The following is a 21,240-nucleotide window of genomic DNA, read 5'->3' as shown; positions in this document are numbered from 1 at the left end:
CTCCGACATGAGTTGGTTTTCTGAAGCTTTGGGCTATGTGTGGAACGGAGCCAAGGACAGATGGAAAAGCAAGTAGGTGAGGGAGAGAGAAAGGAAGAATGAAGGGAAGTAGAGGATGAGGGGGCAGCTGGGGAGGTGATATCTGAGTCTGGCTACTGAGAGGAATTGTCAAAGCAGTGGAGGAAACAGATCAGGAAAAGGTAGTCTTTGGTTTTCTGGTGTCCTTTCTCTGCCCTGGGCCCCCAACAGGATTAAGAGTATGAGAATACTTAAAAATATACTCAGATATAAAAGGACTGTGGTCTGAGACATGGTGAGCTTTGCTGCATCACTATGGTTCATCTCAAACACTGGAAATCATGGGCCTTTAAATCTTGAGACTGATGTAAAAATCCAGAAAGAAAATGAAGTGGTTTTGTCTTCTGATTTTGGGGCATTAAATGTTCACTGTGATTAATATTTTCAGCTTTTCCTGTGCTCCTGTGCAAGCTGCATATACTTCTCTTACTGAGAACAGCGTTTATATCTCACATACTTGATTCTGAAAGCTGGGGCTGTAAGAACACCCAGTTCTGTGGTGTCCACCAGAAAAGAAAATGGATTACCAGCTGCATCTGAAAAAAACTACATACAGCATTTGGTATAAGACTGTACAACCATTTTGTATCAGAAGGGGCCAGATAACCTGCCAGCTCCGTCTTGATTTCCACATGTGGAAGTTGTAGCTAGAGAATGCGAACATCAGATGGCTCAGCTCAGTGGTGTGGATGGAACGGCTTCCACGTCACGCCTCCAGGGATAGAAGTCTTGTATTGATGACACAGGAGCATGGGCCTTCAAAATTCTGTGAGTTTTGGCTTTGTTTGTTTTTTCTATCAGTCTTTTGTGGTAGCAGTAAGGATTTCCCTGCTAGCACTCTTTCTGTATTCTAGATCTTTCTACTTTTTGATAGTGTTTTTGTAATCGAGGAGTTGACTTACGTTCTGGAAAAAAATGCTGTTCATTTGCCTTCTTTGCCTTTTTTTTGAATGAAGGCGTTTGCATGTCTTAGCTCGCCTGGTGCAACTTTAAGGGAATAACCTGATTGCCATCCATACGGAACAAGAATGATCTGTAAATGCTGTTTCTGTGTGAGCCTGAGAAAAGAAAAGCCTGATGCATGTTGGTGAGTCACCTTCTGCTGAGCAGTGTTGCTATAAAACAGCTGGTGATTCATGCCAGGCTGTTTTCCTTCCTCAGAATAAACTGATAGTTTTCTAGTAGAATAAGCATCCTACAGCTATTTGTAATAAGCTTTTATCAATCCACCAAAAAGATTTCTGAATATGTCAAAATCATCACTTTGTGGCAGTTTTTGTACTCCTTTTTGCAAGTTTTGAATGCTTTTGTGAATAGATTCTGAATGATCAGATACATGCAGCAAAGCCCATCAAAATCCTGACAACCAGGATTTTGTGCTAATAATAAAAAAATCCATTGCTGATCTATTCTGTTACCAACCCGACTACGCCGAGCAAGAGGATGATGATCAGCCGGGTCAGAGCAGAGAAAGGAGGCAGGCGCAGCACCTTCAGGGCGTCCCCTGTTGTTCGTAGAGTGCGCTCTGGGTCCCCCCTTCTCCCTGCTCCGAGCCACCTCTATCTACACCCTCAGCAGATTCAGTAGCAAAGTACTGACCAGACGTTGCTGCGTGCACGGCCAGCGCACGCAACAAGGCCCGTCAAATGTGCTCTGCAGGCTAAGAGCGGTTCTGTTTTGTAACGTAGCGTAGCGTACAGACTCTGCATCCATTAGCAGCGTTAATAGTGCCGATGCAGTTGTATTTATTTGCTTTGCAAGCCAATAGCCCAATTTATTTAGCGTAGCTAACGCCTGGGCACTTGCCACACCAGGTGCAAAGATTGCAGCAGCAATAATTTCACTTGGTTTCCAAAACTCTATATTATTTTGGCAATCAGATTCAAAGCTATGTATGCTTCGTTTAGGTCTTTTATGCTGTCTGGATTTTGATATGTTAGTGCTCGCGTGATTACACCATGCGATGTATAGGTCGGAAAGCATTTACAATCGTTACCCCTCTAATAACATTAGCTCCTGAATAGTTAAAAAAAATAAATAAATAGACAGAAGTCCATCTTCACTGATCCCAAAAGTTCCATCTCTTGTAGTTCAGCTGTCCGCACTCGCGGCTGCTGTTGTTTTACACAGAGTTGCCGTCCTACCGTTATCTGGCAGATTGCCCAAGCGTGTTCTGAAAGGCTTATTTGCAGATGATACAGACAGACAAGTGGTGTCCTGTCCTGTGGCATTAGCCATAGTTACCCACACGTTTGTACTTTCCGTGACTGATGTCCACGGAGCTGCCACACAGCTTGTGAACAATCCAACGAACGCAAGGCAGCTTGGAGCGCTGGTCGTAGCCATCGTGCAGGGATCCACTTGTTCACTGCTCCTGTAGAGACACAAGCATATCCTTTTCCCCACATCATAAGAGGGAATGGTCCTTCCCAATTACCTCTTTCCAGATTCTTAACCATCACCGGAGCTTGCCCTCTGATGGCGTCATGTACAGTAGATGATCCAAAATGTTTCTGTATTGGGGAAGAATTGTCACTCCAAGGATTTAGAAAATTGAGTACATACATTGCCTTTGCTAACTTTTCGTTTGCAGGTTTCCCTTCCATTCCCCCTTCTTGTTTTAACAGCATATTTTTAAGTGTACCATGGGCATGTTCACTGATGGTCTGTCCAGTGGCGTTTTGCAGGATACCGGTAACATGCTTGATGCCCCAGAGAGCAAGGATGGTTTGGACTGCGCGAGAAGCATATGCTGGCCCGTTATCTGTTTTAATAACATGCATGGGAACCCCCATGAAAGCAAACGCTGACGTCCAATGTTGGCAAACATCTCGAGCACGTTCTCCTGTATGAGCAGAGGCAAACAATAAGCTGGAATGGGTATCAATAGTTACATGTACATATTTGTGTCGGCCAAATGACGGGACATGAGTTATATCGGATTGCCATAATTCTTGAGAGCAGAAACCGCGCGGATTAACCCCACATAGAAGTGGCATAATTGTGTTCTGGCAACTGCTACAGGAATGCACAATTGCCTGAGCTTGTTCCCATGTCAGCTTAAATTGTCGATGAAGGGCTGTAGAGTTTTGGTGATAAAATTCGTGGGACAGCTTAGCCTGCATGAGTGCGTTTGAAACGAGGGCCGCATTAGTGAGAGCATCTGCTCTTCTGTTACCTTCTGTGATGGGTCCTGGAAGCGAAGTGTGAGCTCTCAGCTGTACAGTAAGGTAAGGATGCTCCCGCACATGTAATACCAACAATAGCTGTTGAAACCGATCATACAACAAAGGATTAATTTCCTTTAACATTGCCCATTCAGCACGTTGTATTACATTGACCACATAGGCAGAATCGGAGACAATACTGAGGAATTAATCTTTCCACTTATACAAAGCTCGTACCACCGCCGCAATTTCTACAATTTGGGTTGAACCTCCTACCAATTGTATGCCGTGATGCCACTCATCATTTTTCTTCCACACAATCACGGATTTGTGCGTTTTTCCTGATCCATCTGTAAATATTGTCAAGGCATTTTTTATGGGAGTGTGACTTAGATGAGTTGCTGGATACAACAGTAATTCTCCTAAAAACTGCAACATGGGCTGCTTAGGCCAATGAATGGAAATCTGTACCAAAACTGTTTGCAATGCCGCTTGTGCTTCTGGAGTTAGTCTCCTAGGAGAGGTTAAATCTGAGTCTCCTGTAAGTATTTGGAATGGTGGAGAAAGCAATTCAGTAGAGAGGCCTAGAACTGGGTGTACCCAGTTGATAGCTCCCAGCAATTTCTGCACATCGTTTAAGGTAAACACTGTTTGAGGGATTTTTAACTTCTGCGGCGCAATTGTTCTTTCCGTAATTTGCCAGCCGAGATACTCCTAGGGACATACCTTTTGAATTTTTTCTTGAGCAATAACCAATTTAAATCAGGATAATGCACCGGTGATATCATTAAGAACTCTGTCCACCGGAGAATCATTGGGTGCCGCAATTAAGATATCATTCATATAATGATAAATGAGGCGATTCTTATGCAAGCGCCTTACTGGTGCTATGGCCTGTGCGACGTACCATTGGCAGATGGTTGGACTATTTTTCATACCTTGCGGAAGTACCGTCCAGTGATATCGCTGATTGGATTCTCCCATATTGATTGAAGGCACAGAAAATGCGACTCGTGGAGCATCCTCAGGACGTAAAGGTATAGTGAAAAAACAATCTTTTAAATCAATAACGATAATATTCCAGTCTCGAGGTATAATGGAAGGAGATGGTAACCCCTGTTGCAAAGGTCCCATGTCCTCAGTTACAGAATTTACTGCCCTTAAATCCTGTAAGAGTCGCCATTCACCTGATTTTTTCTGTATTACAAACCCAGGTGTATTCCAGGAACTGTCTGTTGGCTGTATGTGTCCAAGTTGTAATTGCTCGTCAACTAACTCATTCAAATGTTGCAGCCTTTCTCTTGCTAAAGGCCACTGGTCGACTCAGATGGGAGTATCTGTTAACCATGTCCGTTTTTGGGTAAGCTGCCCCCACCCCACCGGATGAGCAGGGCCCCTGGCAGCGGCCGTGGCCCCGGGCACATAAGAAGAAGGAAAAAAAAGGCCTGAGGTGTGAGACAAGAACAGGGAGAGATCCTTACAGCTACCGTTACAGGCAAAACAAACTCGACCTGGGGAAACTTATTCATTTATTACTAAAACCAAAGCAGGATAATGAGAAAGAGAACAAGATAACCTCTCCCCACCCCTCCCTCTTCCCAGGCTTCACACTATCTCCACCTCCTTCCCCCGCCTCGCGCGGGACAGGGCGGGGGGGGCACGAAGAGGGAATGGGGGTTACGGTCAGTTCATCACATGTTGCTAGGACACCTACAATAATAACGAAATATAAGAATATATAGAAAATGAACAATGTACAATTTCTCACCGCTCGGTGTCCAAATGACCAATACTCTGTCTGTCTTTGGCCCAGCTTCCTGCACCTGCACGTGAACGAGACTTGGAAAGCCAGACAGTGTCCTTGGTCTCATTAACAACAACTCTGATCATCAGAGCGTTTTTATCAACGTTCTTCACATACAAAACCCAAAGCTACTGAGAGGAAAATTAACTCCATCCCTGCTAAAACCAAGACAGTACTCACCCCTTATTTCCTACCATTTACTGCATGCTTATATGCACACACACACAGACTGCTTATACCTGTCTAGGAAAGTTTTTACTTTCCTCCGGACTGTAATCTGTTTATTTCTCTGTTTGCACTGCCTGTCCGTTTCCACTTAAAGATCTTACAACTTAACGCTGCGCCTTGCACGCAACAATATCAACCTGGATGTATCACTTGTTCTAACGGGGTCGGCCTGCGACACCGCACACACCAGGACACTCAGCTATAGCACACATACCGATCAGCTGGAATAAGCTTACGTCCAGACCAGCACTGAGCAGTAACAAAAATATGACACCGTTGACACAAAGGACACACAAACACACACAACAAAGCACGACACCGTCGGCACAAAGGACACACACACAAACACGCCACCTCTACAACGACGAAGCTCCAAAGACTGAAGGCTCCTTTTCGGGATCTATGGGACCTGGATCAAAGGGATTTTCCAGCTCGCTGTTAGTCTTTGTTTCCACAGGCGGAGGAGCGGACGGGGTAACGGGTGCTGTTGGATCCCCTTTCTGCACGTGATTCTTTAAGGCTTCAAACATTACACGCCACGCCGGTAATAACCTTTGAGCAGCAGGGTCACCCCACGTTGCACAGTCCCATAGTTCAAGACTTATGGTGTCCCAGGTGCCCACCGTCTATCTGTTAGAGGTGTTAGCGTCTGATACGTGAGCGGACACCCAAACCAACAAACTCTTCAGGTCAGTGTTACTAACAGCACAGTTCTGTTCCTCTAACACTTTTGTTAGAATCATTAAAATTGATTTGTGTTCCTTTGAAGCAGTGCTTCTCGTCATTCCTAGCCGCATTACCTCCCTTAGTCGAGGTAACGGATACTGCGCAGACTTCCCCGGTTCGGCTAGGTCTCTTTTTGCAGCAGCGCTCCCCCTCATTCCCGGCTGCTTACCTCCCTTCCACGAGGTAACGAATTCGCTGCGCAGCCTTCCTACCAATCGGCCGGGCGTTCCCACTGGAATCACAGTCTTCTAATCTTCACTGCTTCTAACAAGTCCCTGTTTGGGCTCCATTTGTGTGGGAACGTAGTCACGGACTCCCGCTGCATGCTAAGCGAAAATCATTTATTGTTACAGCTTATGTGCTTCTATACCCTGCGATCGTCCAACCACCACCAGGTGTCCTTTATCTTGTTTTCCTGCTCTCGGAAAGTCCCTTGTTTCTCATTCCCGTGGCTTCTTGTTTCTCATTCTCATGGCTTCTGATACTCGAGAAGATATGAGAAAAATTATATTACACCCCCTACACACAGACAGAAATTATATCCATCTTCCAAACTTGGAACAAACAATAAATTCAAAAGATTCCTTCGTAGAGGGGAGGATAAAAGCATTCCTGTTCCCTCTTACAATCTTCAAGGAAACCAGAGTTCAGTGAGTCATGCACTAGAAATGAGCTCAGTGAAATTCATGGAGGGAAAAATCTCAGACAAATACTTGGTGATGACAGAATTAAAACCAGAGTCATTAATGATATATGCCTTTCAATGGAGCCAGAGCAATGAGATAAAAGGGATCTTTTTTGGTGAAGCTTTTCCTACATGGGGAATCATAAATACATACATGCAGTGTGGGTCGGTAGCTACTTTGTTCACTGTCCAGTCATCTAGGAAGATGAATTGAAAATTGTTTTTTTTCCCTTCAGTCAAATGTTAAAAACTTCAGTCTCTCTAAATTCACCAGGACAATACAGAAATGGTTGTTGCAGGCAAATGTTCAGCCCAGTATTAACTCATGCAGGCTAATGGCATTACAAGTTCTCCCCACGCTCCATAATTGTAATTGTCCAGGTGCGTGTAGGATCAGTCAGGCAGCTTTAGGAATCTGAATAGCCAGGGTAGGACCTGTGTGTCACCTGGGAGAGCAGGCAAACACCCAAGGAGAGGCTTTACTGGGAGGCAGCGCATTCACTCTGCAGCACAGGGACTAACGCACTTCTGCAGCTATGGTTTAGCAGCCATCATGGGGAGGATGGGACTCACCAGAGTCAGGAAAGTCCCCACTCTAATTCAGGCACAGCTGAAACAGCAATCTGAGCTTAGCTTAGAGTGCTAGGAAAGGAAGGAGCAAAACTTGCTTTTTGGGCAGCAGAAACAGGGGAATGCAGAAAGCATCAGGAGGCAAGTACAGATTGTGTGCTGGAGCTGGGGTCCAAGGCAGCTCCTGGGGTGGGGAGTCCTTCCAGTCTGCTGAGCTCTGTTCCTCCTGCGTTTGAAATTACATGTCCTGTCTTAAGTAGTTGTGATCTCTCCAGCAGAGGATGAGATTCAAAACCAAGAAGTGGCCGTGGTTCGTCCCCTTTCCTCCAGCAAAGCCTTCATATTGAATGTCTTTAGGGCATGGCAAGAACCTCAGGGCAAAGTGTAATGCACGATTAGCTGTTGAAGGGAGAGAGAAAAAAAAGCCAAAACCAAAAAAAAACCAAGAACAACGCTCCTATGACTTCAAATTTGAGGCACTTGCAACCAGGAGGCTGAGCATTCACCTGGGTAGCAAACACCGGAATGTGGAGATCCACCTGCCCAAAGAAGGGTCCAGACGAAGCCGGAGGCCAGCCCAGGGGAGGTCAGGAAGTGACAGAACAACGAGTCTGGCTGCCAAGGCTGGAAATCTGATTTTTTTCCCAGGAGACAGCACTAAAGGACAGTTGCCTTTCCACCGGCATCGTGCCATGCAGCGGACGCTTCGCTGGGGGCCGGGCTGCTCCTCAGGCAGCCTGCGCTGCCATCTCCGCTCGTCGCTCCCGGTTACCAGAAGCAAAGCGTTACTCTCAGCAAGGGTGAGGGTATCTGTCTTTTACCTCGCCACGCAGTGGGTAAATACAAGCTTTCTGCTCAGGATGGCAGAATCCCACTCACAGCCTCAGAGAGTCGCCCATGAAGTCCTTGCTCCGGCCTCCTGAGCACAGCAGGGTCAAGGCTGAATTCCCAGCGGGTTGCTCTGCGCTTTGCGCAGTCATGCCCTGAAAGCCTCCAGGGACAGACACTCCCCAGCCTCCTGAGGCAACCTCTTCTCATGCTTAATTATCATACCAGTGATTTTTTTCCCCTGGCTGGAAACTCCCCAGTTTCAGTTTATGACCATTGCCCCTGGCTGTCTGGCTGTGGATCTCAGTAGCCTGACTCCATCTTGTTGCCAGCTCCTTCTTAGGTATTGAAAAGCTGCTACTGAGTCCCTCCAAAGTCTTCCCTCCTCCAGCTGAACCAGCCCACAACTGTGAGCCTCTCCTCGTTGGTCACGCAGGATTCAGGAAGGAGCACCACCCTCTCCGAGCTCAGCCTAGTCTTTACCCCAGAAACGGCCTCGCAGACTGATACTACCTCCTACAAGGAGAAGGAAGGGGAGAATTTGATTCCTTTGCTTTCTTTTAATTCAATTATCTCCATTCATCTACAAGCTCTTTAGGCTCTCTACTGCTCCTTGAAGAAAAAGGATTTCCAAAGCACACTCTGTACAGGTAACTGCAGCAACTTGGTTCACATTTTGGGACCAATTTTGTTCTCAGAAGAAGCTCTACTAGAGCTTTATACTTTTGTGGGTCTGATGTGCCAGGCCATTTAATCCATACAGTCCAATAAACTCTGTTGTCCCTCTCCTCCACCTGGCTGGAGGCAGGGCCCCTCTAGTCCTGTTTATAATATTTTCTATTCACTTTCTGTGAATATGAATCAGAAGTTCCTTCCATAGGATCAGAGGTGAGATCAGCCCTTCTGCGCTGTCTGGGGAACTGCCCACTGGAGACTGGAGCAGCAAATTGCCTGGAAGAACCTCCCTTTGTGATTGTTTTACCTTGCAACTCACGTACCCGTGCCTCTAGGGCCGAGGTAGGCTTTCCATCCCACTTCCTCATATCCTCTCCTTGGTCATCTCGTCGGGTGGACCGTCTCCCTTGAGCAGGAGGAGGATGAGGTCTTCTTCTAATAGCTGAGATATTGGTCCGTGCAGGTGGGGAGCAAGAATCTTCGAGTTTCTGACACACCTCAGACAGTTTTTTCTAACAGTTTTTCAAACTGGCTTTCAGATTTCTCAGTCAGTCTTTCTATAGCCCGCATCGGGGAAGAGAGATTGTCTTCATATTGTCGGAGCTGGTTAGCCACTGCACGTACTGGTGGCATCTCACCATCTTTCCAACTCATGGCTGCCAATGAGTTGGCATACGATGATGGTGCACTCTGTACAAATTTCCACCACATGGGTCAGGTGCATTCAGTTTCATCTGGATCTACGGATGTTCGTGGGTCATCCAGGTTATGATAAATCAGCTCCCGAACAGCTAATTCCCTCAGAAACTGGATACCTCTCTCCATTTGCTTGGGTGGCATACAATATCTTCCTTAAAGAAATACCTGTCCCTCACACCTGACAGGAGTTGCCTCCAGAGGCTGCAGGCTGCTGACTCTCTTCCAATCGCCCTGTCAATGGCTGCTTCCCTAGACAGGGATCCCAGCTGCCTGGCTTCCCTGCCTTCTAATTCCAGGCTACTGGCCCACTGTCCCAGCATCAGAGCAAGCAGGTGACAAGTTACTCACCTTGATTAAGGCTGAAATCTTTTCGCATATCTCGCAGCTCACTCAGGGATAGGGATCAGGTGACTACCTCTCCTTCTGCCTCTCCCTGTTCATGTGACGGCCCTGGTTCATCATCCTCTTTCACCTTGCAAACTGATTTTTTGGTGTATTTCTTATGTACAGGGACAACTGATACTGGTGTGGATTGGTTTTTTGGTTTCTCTTTGGTACTGCTTGCCGAGGTTTGAGTAGCCACAGTGTCTGGCATGGGGGCCGAAGCAATCACAGTGCCCGTAGCAGGGGCTGGGGTAGCTGCGGTGCCTGCCGTAGCAGCTGAAGTAGCTGCAGCATTTGTAGCAGGACTTTGAGTAGCCACAGTGTCTGTTGCAGGGGTTGGAGGAGCCATAATACTTTTTAAAAATTGTTTAAACTTAAGATCTGAGATAGCTGCAAGAGACTTGTCACCATGAACACGGTGGTAGGGGTATCAAAAGGGTATTCAGCATTCTCAAAAGCTGTTGAAATTAGCTTGGCAAGGTGGGGAAAGCTGTAAACAGATGTTCCCCTACGGCCTGGCTTCCTGGAACAAAACAGCAGGTATAGTTCCAAACAACACCCACAAGATGGCTCCCAAAATACCCGGGTGGAGCTGCTTCTGCCTCCTCACTCTGCACACTGCCCGCTGCCATTCAGTACAGATAGGAAAATGGTCCTGTTACCAGCAATCTCACTAAACAAATCAGTGCCGCATAGCACAGCAGAACAATGCCTTTGATCCAACACACATCATTGATAAAGCGTGCACAAACACCGACAAACAGAAAATACGGCAAGTAGGGTGCTATCCAATACAGCTCTAAAAACAACTGCGAGAACAAATAAAACAACATTGTGACCAGCGATGACCAAACCGGCTTAATGAACACTCGTAACAAATCTGTTTTCAACACACTGTGTACAAACCTGTCCTTATCTCAACCCTTTGGGACTGACCGGGGCTTGAACCTTGGATCCTCAGACTAAGGTCTGATGATCTCACGACTGATCTAGTGAGGCCCCTTCGAGCTCCACGTTGAGCGCCAAAAAGACTGTCGTAGTTCAGCCCCGATCGGGACCAGACTACGCAGTCTCTCTCTCGCTCCCCCCACGCTCTGGGAGAACAGAGGGAGATAATATAAGAAAAACGGCTCGAGGTTTGAGATAAGGACAGGGAGAAATCCTTAAAGTTACCGTCACGGGCAAAACAGACTCGACTTGGGGAAAAATACTCATTTATTTCTAAAACTAGCAGGAGAATGAGACAGGGAACAAGATAACCTCCCCCACCCCTCCCTCTTCCCGGGCTTAACATTATCTCTACTACCTTCCCCCCTGCGAGCCGACACAGAGGGGAGAGGGAATGGGGGTTGCGGTCAGTTCATCACACGTTGTTTTATGCCGCTATATCATCGTCAGGGGAAGAACTCCTCGCATTCCTCCTCTGCTCCAGCTTGGGGTCCCTCCCATGGGCCACAGTCCTTCGTGAAACTGCTCCGGCGTGGGTCATCTCTTCCATGGGGTGCAGTCCCTCCAGAACAGCTGCTCCAGCGGGCCCTCCACAGGTCACAGCCTCCTTCAGGCCTCCACCTGCTCCGACGTGGAGTCCTCCACAGGCTGCAGGTGGATCTCTGCCTCTCCGTGGACCTCCATGGGCTGCAGGGGGACAACCTGCTCCACCATGGTCTTCACCACAGGTTGCAGGGGAATCTTGGCCAGGAGCCGCATTTCTCCTCCCCCTCCTTCTTCACTAACCTTGGCATCTGCAGCTGTTCCTCACAACAGGCTGGCAGATGCCTCTCAGGATCCTTTTTACATCTTATTCACTTCTCATCTCCTCTCCACTTCTTGCGGCCAGGCGGGCCGAGTTCGGCCCAGTCGGCTGCCCGGCAGGAGGCCAGAGGGTGAGGCCTGCAAGGCCCATGAGGCCTGCACCTCCCCTCTCTACCCCTGCTCAGCTGCTTCACATCTTCTCTCCTTCCCTCTTTTTTTTTTTTCTGTTTTCCCCTTCTTCAATACGTTATCGCAGAGGCGTTATCACAGGACATTCTGCTACCGATTGGCTCGGCCTTGGCCAGCAGCAGGTCCGCCCTAGGCCCAGTCGAGTCCACTGAACAAAGGAGAGCGACTTCTAGCAGGTTCCTACAGAAGCTGCCACCTTAGGACCCCCTCACCCAACAAAACCAGAACATAGATAAGAAAGTTACTGGAGTTGTTATGTCTGTAATAGTAGAAGAATGAGGTAGTAGAAAATTACTAGAAGGTAGTGAAACTTAGTTTTGCTTAGCAATCATGAATATGTGTAATGTGTGATCAGTAATTTTATTGGCTAAGCATGTGTGTGGCATAACTGGGTGGTTGCTATCCTTGGTCAAAATCGGAATTGTGATTATACTACGCATTATACTAGGTATAACCATTATCATTCCACGCTTGGTCACCTGCCTACAAAAAAAATGATACAGTGAATGCTACATCAGTTATTGACAGCAGAAAACCAAAAAGGGGGAAATGTGGAGGCAGAAAGTGCAACGCAGCTGTTTGACATTGACAAATTTAGGCTATGTCCTTGAACTCCGCCTGCTCAATAACAAAAAGCAGCAACTAGAACAAGACGAGGAAATACCTAAGGCAAAAATAGTAAAGACAACCCAAAAACTATAACCAATCCAAATGAAGCATAAGGCGCGCGAACAGTATATTGCTACCAATCAAATTAGATAATTACGTGTGTGCGCTTCGCGTGTAACTTAGAGTATAAAAGACTAATGCTGACTAACAATAAAGGTCTCTGGAACACCATTCACGGAGTCGGTGTTCTTACTGCCACATATATACTTTTTCCCTCACTGTGTGTGCATGTTTGTTTCTTGAGTTTTTCTGAGCTGAGTCTTGCATATTATCCTGTTTCAGTGGAGTAGGTTACTTTGGTTTGGGTTTTTTGTTTTTTTTTAATAACAAGATTTCTGTTGTGCATTCCAAATCTAGTATGCATTTCAGTGCTAATAAGAAATTATGAAAAGAAACATGTGTGCCTAGATTCAGTTTCTTTAATTCCCTCTCCAAAGCACTTTTTCATGTTTCTAAGAGATATTAGAAATAAGAGTAGAAAGTGCTGTACTAATGTTTTGATTGACACCAGAGGTGCTTTAGTAATTGTAGTACAATGCAACGCGTATATGTGGCAAGAGTAAGCTGTGGTTTTTTGGAGATGCGAGTTTTACCTGGAAGAGGAGTGAATCCCCTTCTTCTAGCAGCAGCTGATGGATCAGACGCTATCATTTTGTGTGGTTCAGAGTTGCACCATGCTTCATACCTGCAAAGCTGGTCCTCTGGGTGCTCTTGATATGTGATGCAGAACAAGCTGATCTGAACATTTCTGTTGGTTTCTACATTGAGGTTTACCAAGATATTTCAAGAAGTTGGACTCTTCTAGTTTAGTTTGATTGTTGCTTCGGCAAAAGAAAAAGGCTTGTTTGAAGGGGTTTGCTAGAAGCTCCTAAGTCCTACAGGAATAGTTATGGACAGCAAGCAGTCAAAACATGAAAACAGCTGGACATCCAGGAAAACACTGCTCATCTCTCTTCCCTTTCCTTCCCCGGTATTGTGAATCAAAGCTGTTGCCGATCAGATCCCTTTTATGAGACGGTCTTCTAAACCCTTCAGACTCCCTCTGGTCGCGGTCAGTTCATCACACATTGTTTTATGCCGCTATATCATCATCGGGGGAAGATCTCCTCGCATTCCTCCTCTGCTCCAGCTTGCGGTCCCTCCCACGGGCCACAGTCCTTCTTGAGACTGCTCCGGCATGGGTCATTTCTTCCACGGGGTGCAGTCCCTCCAGAACAGCTGCCCTAGCGGGCCCTCCTTCAGGGGAGGGCCACAGCCTCCTTCAGGCCTCCACCTGCTCCAATGTGGGGTCCTCCACGGGCTGCAGGTGGATCTCTGCCCCTTCGTGGACCTCCATGGGCTGCAGGGGGACAACCTGCTCCACCATGGTCTTCACCATGGGCTGCAGGGGAATCTTGGCCAGGAGCCACATTACTCCTCCCCCTCCTTCTTCACTGACCTTGGCATCTGCAGCCGTTCCTCACAGCAGGCTGGCAGATGCCTCTCAGGATCCTTTTTACATCTTATTCACTTCTCATCTCCTCTCCACTTCTTGCAGCCGGGCCGGGCCGAGTTCGGCCCAGTCGGCTGCCCGGCAGGAGGCCAGAGGGTGAGGCCTGCAAGGCCCACAAGGCTCACGCCTCCCCCTCTCTGCCCCCGCTCAGCTGCTTCACATCTTTCTTCTCTTCTTGTGTTTTCCCCTACTTAAATACGTTATCGCAGAGGCGATATCACAGGACATTCTTCTACCAATTGGCTCGGCCTTGGCCAGCAGTGGGTCCGCCCTAGGACCGGCCGAGTCCACTGAACAAAGGGGAGCGACTTCTAGCAGTTTCCTAGAGAAGCTACCACCTTAGGCCCCCCCCTCACTAACAAAACCAGAACAACAGGTCAGCAAAACTTTCAGGCCTTCGATCACTTTATTATTGTTAATCAAACAAGACAAATATGTAGTGATCTTAGGCACAGGGTTGTTCACAAAACCATCCCCTTTCCGTTCACTGTCATATAAAGGATACCAAGTGCAAGTAGATTTTGCCATAGTACTTGCTACTGACCTAATTAAGTACAATGAGTTGGGGTATCATAGCTTCTCATACACCGTTCTGTTTTGTAAACAGAAATATTTGGGCATATACTTCTGTTGCGGACAGTGTCATACAATCTGGATCTGTAGTTAGCCATGAGTGTGAAAGCAGAGAAAGTGTTTAGTTTGTTCTTAGCCACTCTCCAATGTTATTTATGCCACGTAGGATGGACAGGGTACTTTGCAGGCATCCTTGTTTTAACTTAGACCATCAGATGTTGGAAGATGACACAAGTAAGCTGATCTTGTGAATTTTTAATTTTGCATCCTTATGCATGCAATGTGATAGGCTTAAGATATATTACACTTCTTACTTCAGAACCTCTACCTCTTCAAATAGATAAACAATGTTGAATTAAGGGCTCAGCCTTTTATTTTGTTTACAATCTGTTCAGTATGTAGTTCTCATCTTACTTAGTGAGCACCTGTTTAGAAGACAGAGCTGTCTTTTTTTGTGAACTTGCTGTCTTGATAGTAACACACTAGTACAGCTTAGCTTTTTCCACTGTCGGGATCGTAATTTGCTCCCAAATGTAAGTATTTGGATTTCGTCGTAACTAGAGTTTATATCAAAATAGCAGTTCTATTTTCTGCATATCTGCTACATCGAAAGTGTCGTCTTGTACTGGCTTCACTAAGGATGTTTCTGCAATAGCATTCTGTTGCTCTTCTGGGAACTGCTAGTGGAGCAAAAGGTGTTGGTTTTTTTTTTTCTTAATAGATTTGATCAGCAAGTGGCATTTTGGATATTCCCTTTTTAGGGGTCAGCTGGCTTCTTTTCAATCTTTAAATATGTGTAAAGCTTCAGACCTAGGTTCTTTCTGTTGTTGAGAAGAGCAGAACAGAAGTAAAGAAGTAGTGGAAGGTTTGGAAGAATTTCAGTTGATTGAAAACAATGCTTTTTTTGCAACATCCCTTCTCAGTAATGATGTACAAACTAGAGAAGCATTCAAGCACATCTTTCAAAGCAAGAGCGAGCCTTGGTTAACTGAAGATTTTCAGTTTGGTTGTAGTGACTTAAAATAGTAAATCTTCAATGTAGATGTCAGCCTGGCAGCAAGTAGAAGTGTTAGCAATGGTGTGGCAGAGGATCTTTGTACTTTCTGCAGTCTGTGCCCTGCAAAACGAAACTGGGAAAGCAGAAGTCAAATTTTCAAGCCTTGTGCTTCTGCCATAGGTACAGGTTTTTCAGATTGAGTATGGTGCTGGCTATAAGTGAAGCTAGTGAGGCTACAACCAGTATGCAACAAGGAGATTCTTGTTTGTGAGCTTTTTTGAACAATAGCACTTTGTTAAAAATGAAGAGAGGTCCTCTAAATATGTGGTGGGGTAGGGGAAGAGAAGTCGAGGAGCACTTACACCTTATAAGAGAGCAGCACGCTGCTGGTCAAGAAAATAGAGGTGTCTGTGAATTCTGAAGGCGCTATTTTTTATCAGTAAAGTAGATCATTATATAATCCTACAGCTCACCTTGTCATGAAAGGAGAACTAATTTCACTGTCTGTCTAGATTTCTATAAAATTAACAAACTTGGCTTTGTAGGAAATAACTATGGTCTGTTGCTTTAATACGTTTCTTCCTTTGTGCATAGTGGTATCCTGGGTGTTACTGAGTGGGGTACAGGCTATTCTTTGAAGATATCTCTGTTTCTAAATACATAGTTATTGACATAACTAGTGTTAATGACCAGCATGCTTCTGCAAGGGGAAAGTCAGGGTGGGGAGAAGATTGATGCCAAAGTAGTGCTCCATGGAATGAGGAGTTGCAATGTAATGTAATACTTGGATACTGTTAACGCTTGGATTCAAGTGTTATCAAGTGTTCAATGTGCATTTCTACTGGACCAAATACAATCCTGAATATACACCAGGATTCCAGAGAACAGTTTGTTTGCCTAATTTCCATCCTGCTCCCGCTCTGCCATTTTGACCATCTGTATTGAAATAAGGTTCCCTGCTCTTTCTCTCCACTCCACATTTGAGACACCCTTACACATGCCTTTGGGCTGTATGGGCCAGGAATCACAAGGTGTCGTGTGGCTGTGTTTGCGGTCTCTACACAGTGCTGTTCCGTTATTTCAGTTCTTTCAGCCTTTCAAACAATTTTTCTCTCCTTGCGTTGGAAGCTGTCACTCCAAGCAGCTTTAGCAAAGCTGCTTGACTTGGTTACGTAGCAGTATTATGGAATACGTAAGTGACATCTGCCTAATTTGCAAGATGCCTATACCTGAGTTACTTCAGAAAAAGATCTGAAAATGTTGGTTTCCAGGTAAACAACTGCTGGAAACTTGTCAGAAGCCGATTACAAGTGCAAAACACTAACTCTGAGGAATGTGGGTCTCCCCATGAAGAAGACAACCTTGTGTGCTGTAGTTTCAGTAGTGGGCAGGCAGTTGGGAGGGAGTTTTGCATGGAATACAATCACTTAGGGATTCTTAATATTTTTCTGAGCAAGCCATTTAGTCAGCAACTATCTGCAGGTAGATTCCAAGATTTCAACGATTCTTTCAATTCTTACTCTGCAGATTTCTCTCTTTCTCTGTTTTCATGTGTTAGTAAGAAGGCTGACACCATCGCTTCTGTAAAATAAAATAGCCAGCTTCCAGTCAGCTTAACATGATTTGTGTGGATGAGCATCACCGAAGCTGCTTCCGTCATGTCCAGTTCTTGCTCTAAGCATGCAATCACATTTCAACCAACATTAAAAGTGCCTTTGATTAAAAATCCCCAAACAAGCAAGAAGGGCATCTCAGAGCCACTAGCCAGTAAGAAAATAGCCAGATTCATCTTGTGACTTTCGGTTCATTTAGAATTTGCCTTAGAATAGCTGCTTGCTTTCAAAAGATTGAAACTAACTACTTCCTCTTGATACACTCACGGTGACTACCAGGACTGTGTACCTGCTTGTAGATGAGAACATATGCTTCAGTTTTCTGAAAAATATCTATTTATCAGGATATAGAATACAAGATGATTTAAAACTCTTTATTGGCATCCGTATGGAATAAACCTAAGCCCATACTTTGTGTCTTCCTGGTATCTTCTCTTCAGAACCCCATCAAGTAAATGTTTATTTCATGTAACAAAGTATCTGCATCAGGCTGGAGGTCAGTAATGTTCTGTCTGCAGGAAAATAGACTTTTCTGTTTCCTAATCGGCTTTTTCCTTTATAGAAGAAAAAATGACATGTGGAACAAAATGTCATGTCACTGTGAAATCAATTTGACTCTTAAACCAATTAGTAAACTCCTAAATCCTGTGAGAATATTGAATAGAATAATGCAAATTTTTTTAACAATATCTATGTGCTTCACATTACATGTAAAATTGTGTTTCGTAATGATTTTTTTTTCTATAAAGGAAATAATTTGAAATCTAGAAGTCTAGTGTTTTAATCCTGCTTATGAAGACATGCGTTCATTGCTGTAACTTTTGCACCAGCATTAATACTGTTAAGTTATGAAATATCTTTCCAATCTTCTGGCAGGAATTGCAAATTTCCACATAGCTGCTTAGAAGTTCTTCTGAAGCTGTACCATCTATTGGTTTAGCTTTGTTAGCTTCTGACTAACTGATACTGATCTAGCTGAGAAACTTTCTTGTGCAACAAATTCGAATACTTCAAAAAACAAACAAACCAACCAAACCAAAAAAAAGGCAAAAATAACAGCCTGGTATGATTTTTTTTCATAGGAGTAACTGACTTTAGCAAATGTTCTTGTTTCCTTATGAAGCTAATTCTAGTGCATAGTATTTCATACCCATGTGTTACATCTTGAACACAAGCAAACTGCATCACACTGGTCATGATTTCTCAGAGAAATGCTTTTATAGTCTTTGCTTCCTTCTGAAATTGTTTGAATGGCAATTTTAAGGCAAGTGGATAGTAACTAGCTTGAAATACTTAAATAACGTAAATACAGAACTGCAGTAATGTGACTTGATCAAAAGCTGAATTTCAAAAAGATGTTGCTCTGTAATTTTAACTTGCAGAATAAATGCAGAATTTTAGAAATGTTATGACTAAATTGCACAAACGGAGTAAAAAAAAAATCAGTGTTGTCTAAGCAAAATAATTTTAATTTCTGTTCTCTTGTAGCCTCAGCCATCATAAAAGAAAAAGTAAAGTGCTACTCTTTCAGGAGGTGTTTGGTCTCTGGCTTGCATAGTTGTGCCCTCTTGCAAAGGCAGTACCTGAACAAACGGGACTAATTTTGAAAATGGAGGGAGAGATGTCCTCTGAGACATCGGACAAGCGTAACAGCAACAATGCACTTCTGCATTGAGCCAAGATTCTCTATAAGGAGGATGGTAGCGCTAAGATGTTTCCGAAGTGTCTAAGCATTACGTTGAAGCCAGTGAGCTTTTCTTCCTTCACTTCAGCATCCTAATTCAGCCCAATACGGGACTAAAGTAAATAGATTTGACAAGGGGGAGATGCTGTTCACTTGAAGTGAAACAGGGCAAGCTTATTAGTCTTGACAGCCTGAAGCAGACTAACAGAACTATGTAGTCATTTTGGATTCCTTTCCTTTGCCTTCTTCCCTTTGAGCCCCTACGTTCGTCTTGCTTTGCCTCGTACACTTAATCAATAAACCCATGAACGCTAGACATTTCAGAGTGGAGATCTCTTGTTTCTGATTTAAAAAAAAACCGGTAAACGCACCATTGTCTTAAGGATGTGCACTTAGTGCTATAAGTTTGTCCAGTTGTTTTTAATCGTGTGACTCAGGATCGTAGAGTAGACTTTAATCAATCATAAACCTTCAGACCTTGCTGCGGGGAGAGCAGACATCACTTTTCTCACAGCTCCCAAATTTTACACTGGGTCACAAACAGCAAACTGACCTGCTTCCCCTCTGTGGAGCGGCAGGACTGGGGGATGTCAGGACTCCTTGTGTCTAATTCCATTTTAACATCTGTGTGTTCCACTTTCTGTGGTACTACACCTTGTATTTGCACCCACAGTTCTGTTTGTTTTCAGGGTAGTTAGATGAGCTTGCCAGCACCAAAGAAACCAGAGCAAAGCGATAACAAAAACTTGTGTGAACAATCTGCTGGTTTTGGTCAATATGAAACTCCAGAAAGGGCTGTAAAACGTCTCTGTGTCTGTTTGTATAAAGCTTAAAAATTAGTCTGGTTTTGATATGTAGTCGGTAGTGGTTATTTTTATACAATCTGTGAGGCGTATATTTTCTGGAATTTACTGTACTCTATTTATCTATAGTTTATGCTAATGCTATTTTCTGTGGCTTATGCTGCCGCTTTTTGCCATCTAAAATTGGATATCTTGCCTAATAAACGCACTCTAAGAAAATTGTCTTGCTTCCTTGACAGTTGGTTCGAGAAGTAAGAATAATGAAGACACTGAATCATCCCAATATTGGTAGGAGCCCTGCATTTCTGCAAACTTCTTTTTTTTTTTTTTATTATACTGTTTACATTTTGCTGTCTTTAGCTTTATTTGAGTGTACTTTACTGCTATGCTTTTGTTCATTAAACTTTTTTGAGATAATAGGAGAGAGAACATTCAGTAAATGCTTCATTGTCTCACCTCCTTTATTGACTCTACTTGAAATGAGAGTTTTCCTCTGAGGAGATAAACTGCTCGGTCCAAGAAAGCCTTAACACAAAGTAGGAGATGCTGAGCGCTCCGATCTGTTGGGGGTCCCAACTTGCCTCTTCCATTGAAATTGCTCTTGAGGCCAAAAAGCATGAGTTTCCTAGGTGAAAGTCTAGCAAGCCCATTAGTTCAGTCTAGGAAAGACTCCTGCTGACTGATATTTCCAGAAAATTAGAATTACAAAGGATGTCATTTTCCCTTTCTGCTTTAGTTCTTTCACCTCCCCCACAGCTTCAGGGCCCTACTTTGTGATGACAATTCTTCTGGCTGAGGAGGGCTGGACAGTCTTGTTCCAGAGACAGTTTATGGTCCTGAATCGGCCAGAGGGCTTGTTGCACACGAGGTATGGATGAGGTGTACAAGTTATTAGATGCTAGGCACTCCCTTCTCATCCCTTGACCTGTTTGTTGCCTTTCCAGCATTCTTAGCTTCTGCTGGTTTTTGTTTTCTTGGGGGTGGTGGTGGGGGTGTGTTTGTTTTAAATGAGTGGTTACTATTACAATCTGAGGAAAGTCTTTCAGAGACAATGTTTCTGGTATCCACTCGGTTTTTAGTGGGTTGGAATCTCAAATTTCCGACCGGGAGCAGTTTAGTAGTGAAACAGGGAAGGTTTGTATGATCTTAAAGATGTCTGTGTCAAATTAAACACTAATTTCAGCATGAACTTGTTTGTACAGTGTGCATCAACTTCTGAGGAAATTGTGAATTAATGTGCTTTATTATCGACTGTGATTTAGAAATTATTTTTGCTTTTTTTTCCCTTCAAAAGAATGCTAACCTGCTGCAATCTCTCTCTCATTCATTTTTCTTGCAGTAAAATTATTTGAAGTTATTGAAACTGAAAAGACATTGTATTTGGTAATGGAATATGCCAGTGGGGGTAAGTGGATTCTCAATTCTGCTTTAAGGATAAACTGAAATACGGAAAGCCATGCAGGTTCCATGCCTAGGAACGATTCAAGGATTTTATGGTTCACGGATTATTCCAATCTGGCCTTCACAACAGTCCTAACGGACCTCCCAGGGCAGACTTTCTTGCTTGCATCACATTCTGTAGAGAAACCGCTTAGGTTTGTGCTTAAGGGTAGTTACTGATTTG

General features: G+C 44.5%; 1 protein-coding gene across 1 annotated transcript in view; it reads left to right on the top strand.

Moving 5' to 3' along the window:
* Nucleotides 1-5,880: 5,880 nt before the first annotated feature.
* Nucleotides 5,881-21,240, top strand: part of LOC147601451 (serine/threonine-protein kinase MARK1-like) — a 38,050-nt gene continuing 22,690 nt past the window's right edge. Inside the window, exons 1-4 of the mRNA XM_086744670.1 lie at nucleotides 5,881-5,933; nucleotides 6,087-6,186; nucleotides 19,856-19,904; nucleotides 20,956-21,021. Of these exons, the coding sequence (XP_086600796.1) occupies nucleotides 5,881-5,933; nucleotides 6,087-6,186; nucleotides 19,856-19,904; nucleotides 20,956-21,021 (268 nt within the window). The remainder of the gene's footprint in view (nucleotides 5,934-6,086; nucleotides 6,187-19,855; nucleotides 19,905-20,955; nucleotides 21,022-21,240) is intronic.

The sequence above is a fragment of the Chlamydotis macqueenii genome, chromosome 3 (genome assembly GCF_036417535.1).
Source record: "Chlamydotis macqueenii isolate bChlMac1 chromosome 3, bChlMac1.mat, whole genome shotgun sequence".
Taxonomy (NCBI): domain Eukaryota; kingdom Metazoa; phylum Chordata; class Aves; order Otidiformes; family Otididae; genus Chlamydotis; species Chlamydotis macqueenii.
Note: the sequence above shows the minus strand (reverse complement) of the source record. Positions and strands in the feature narration are given on the sequence as shown.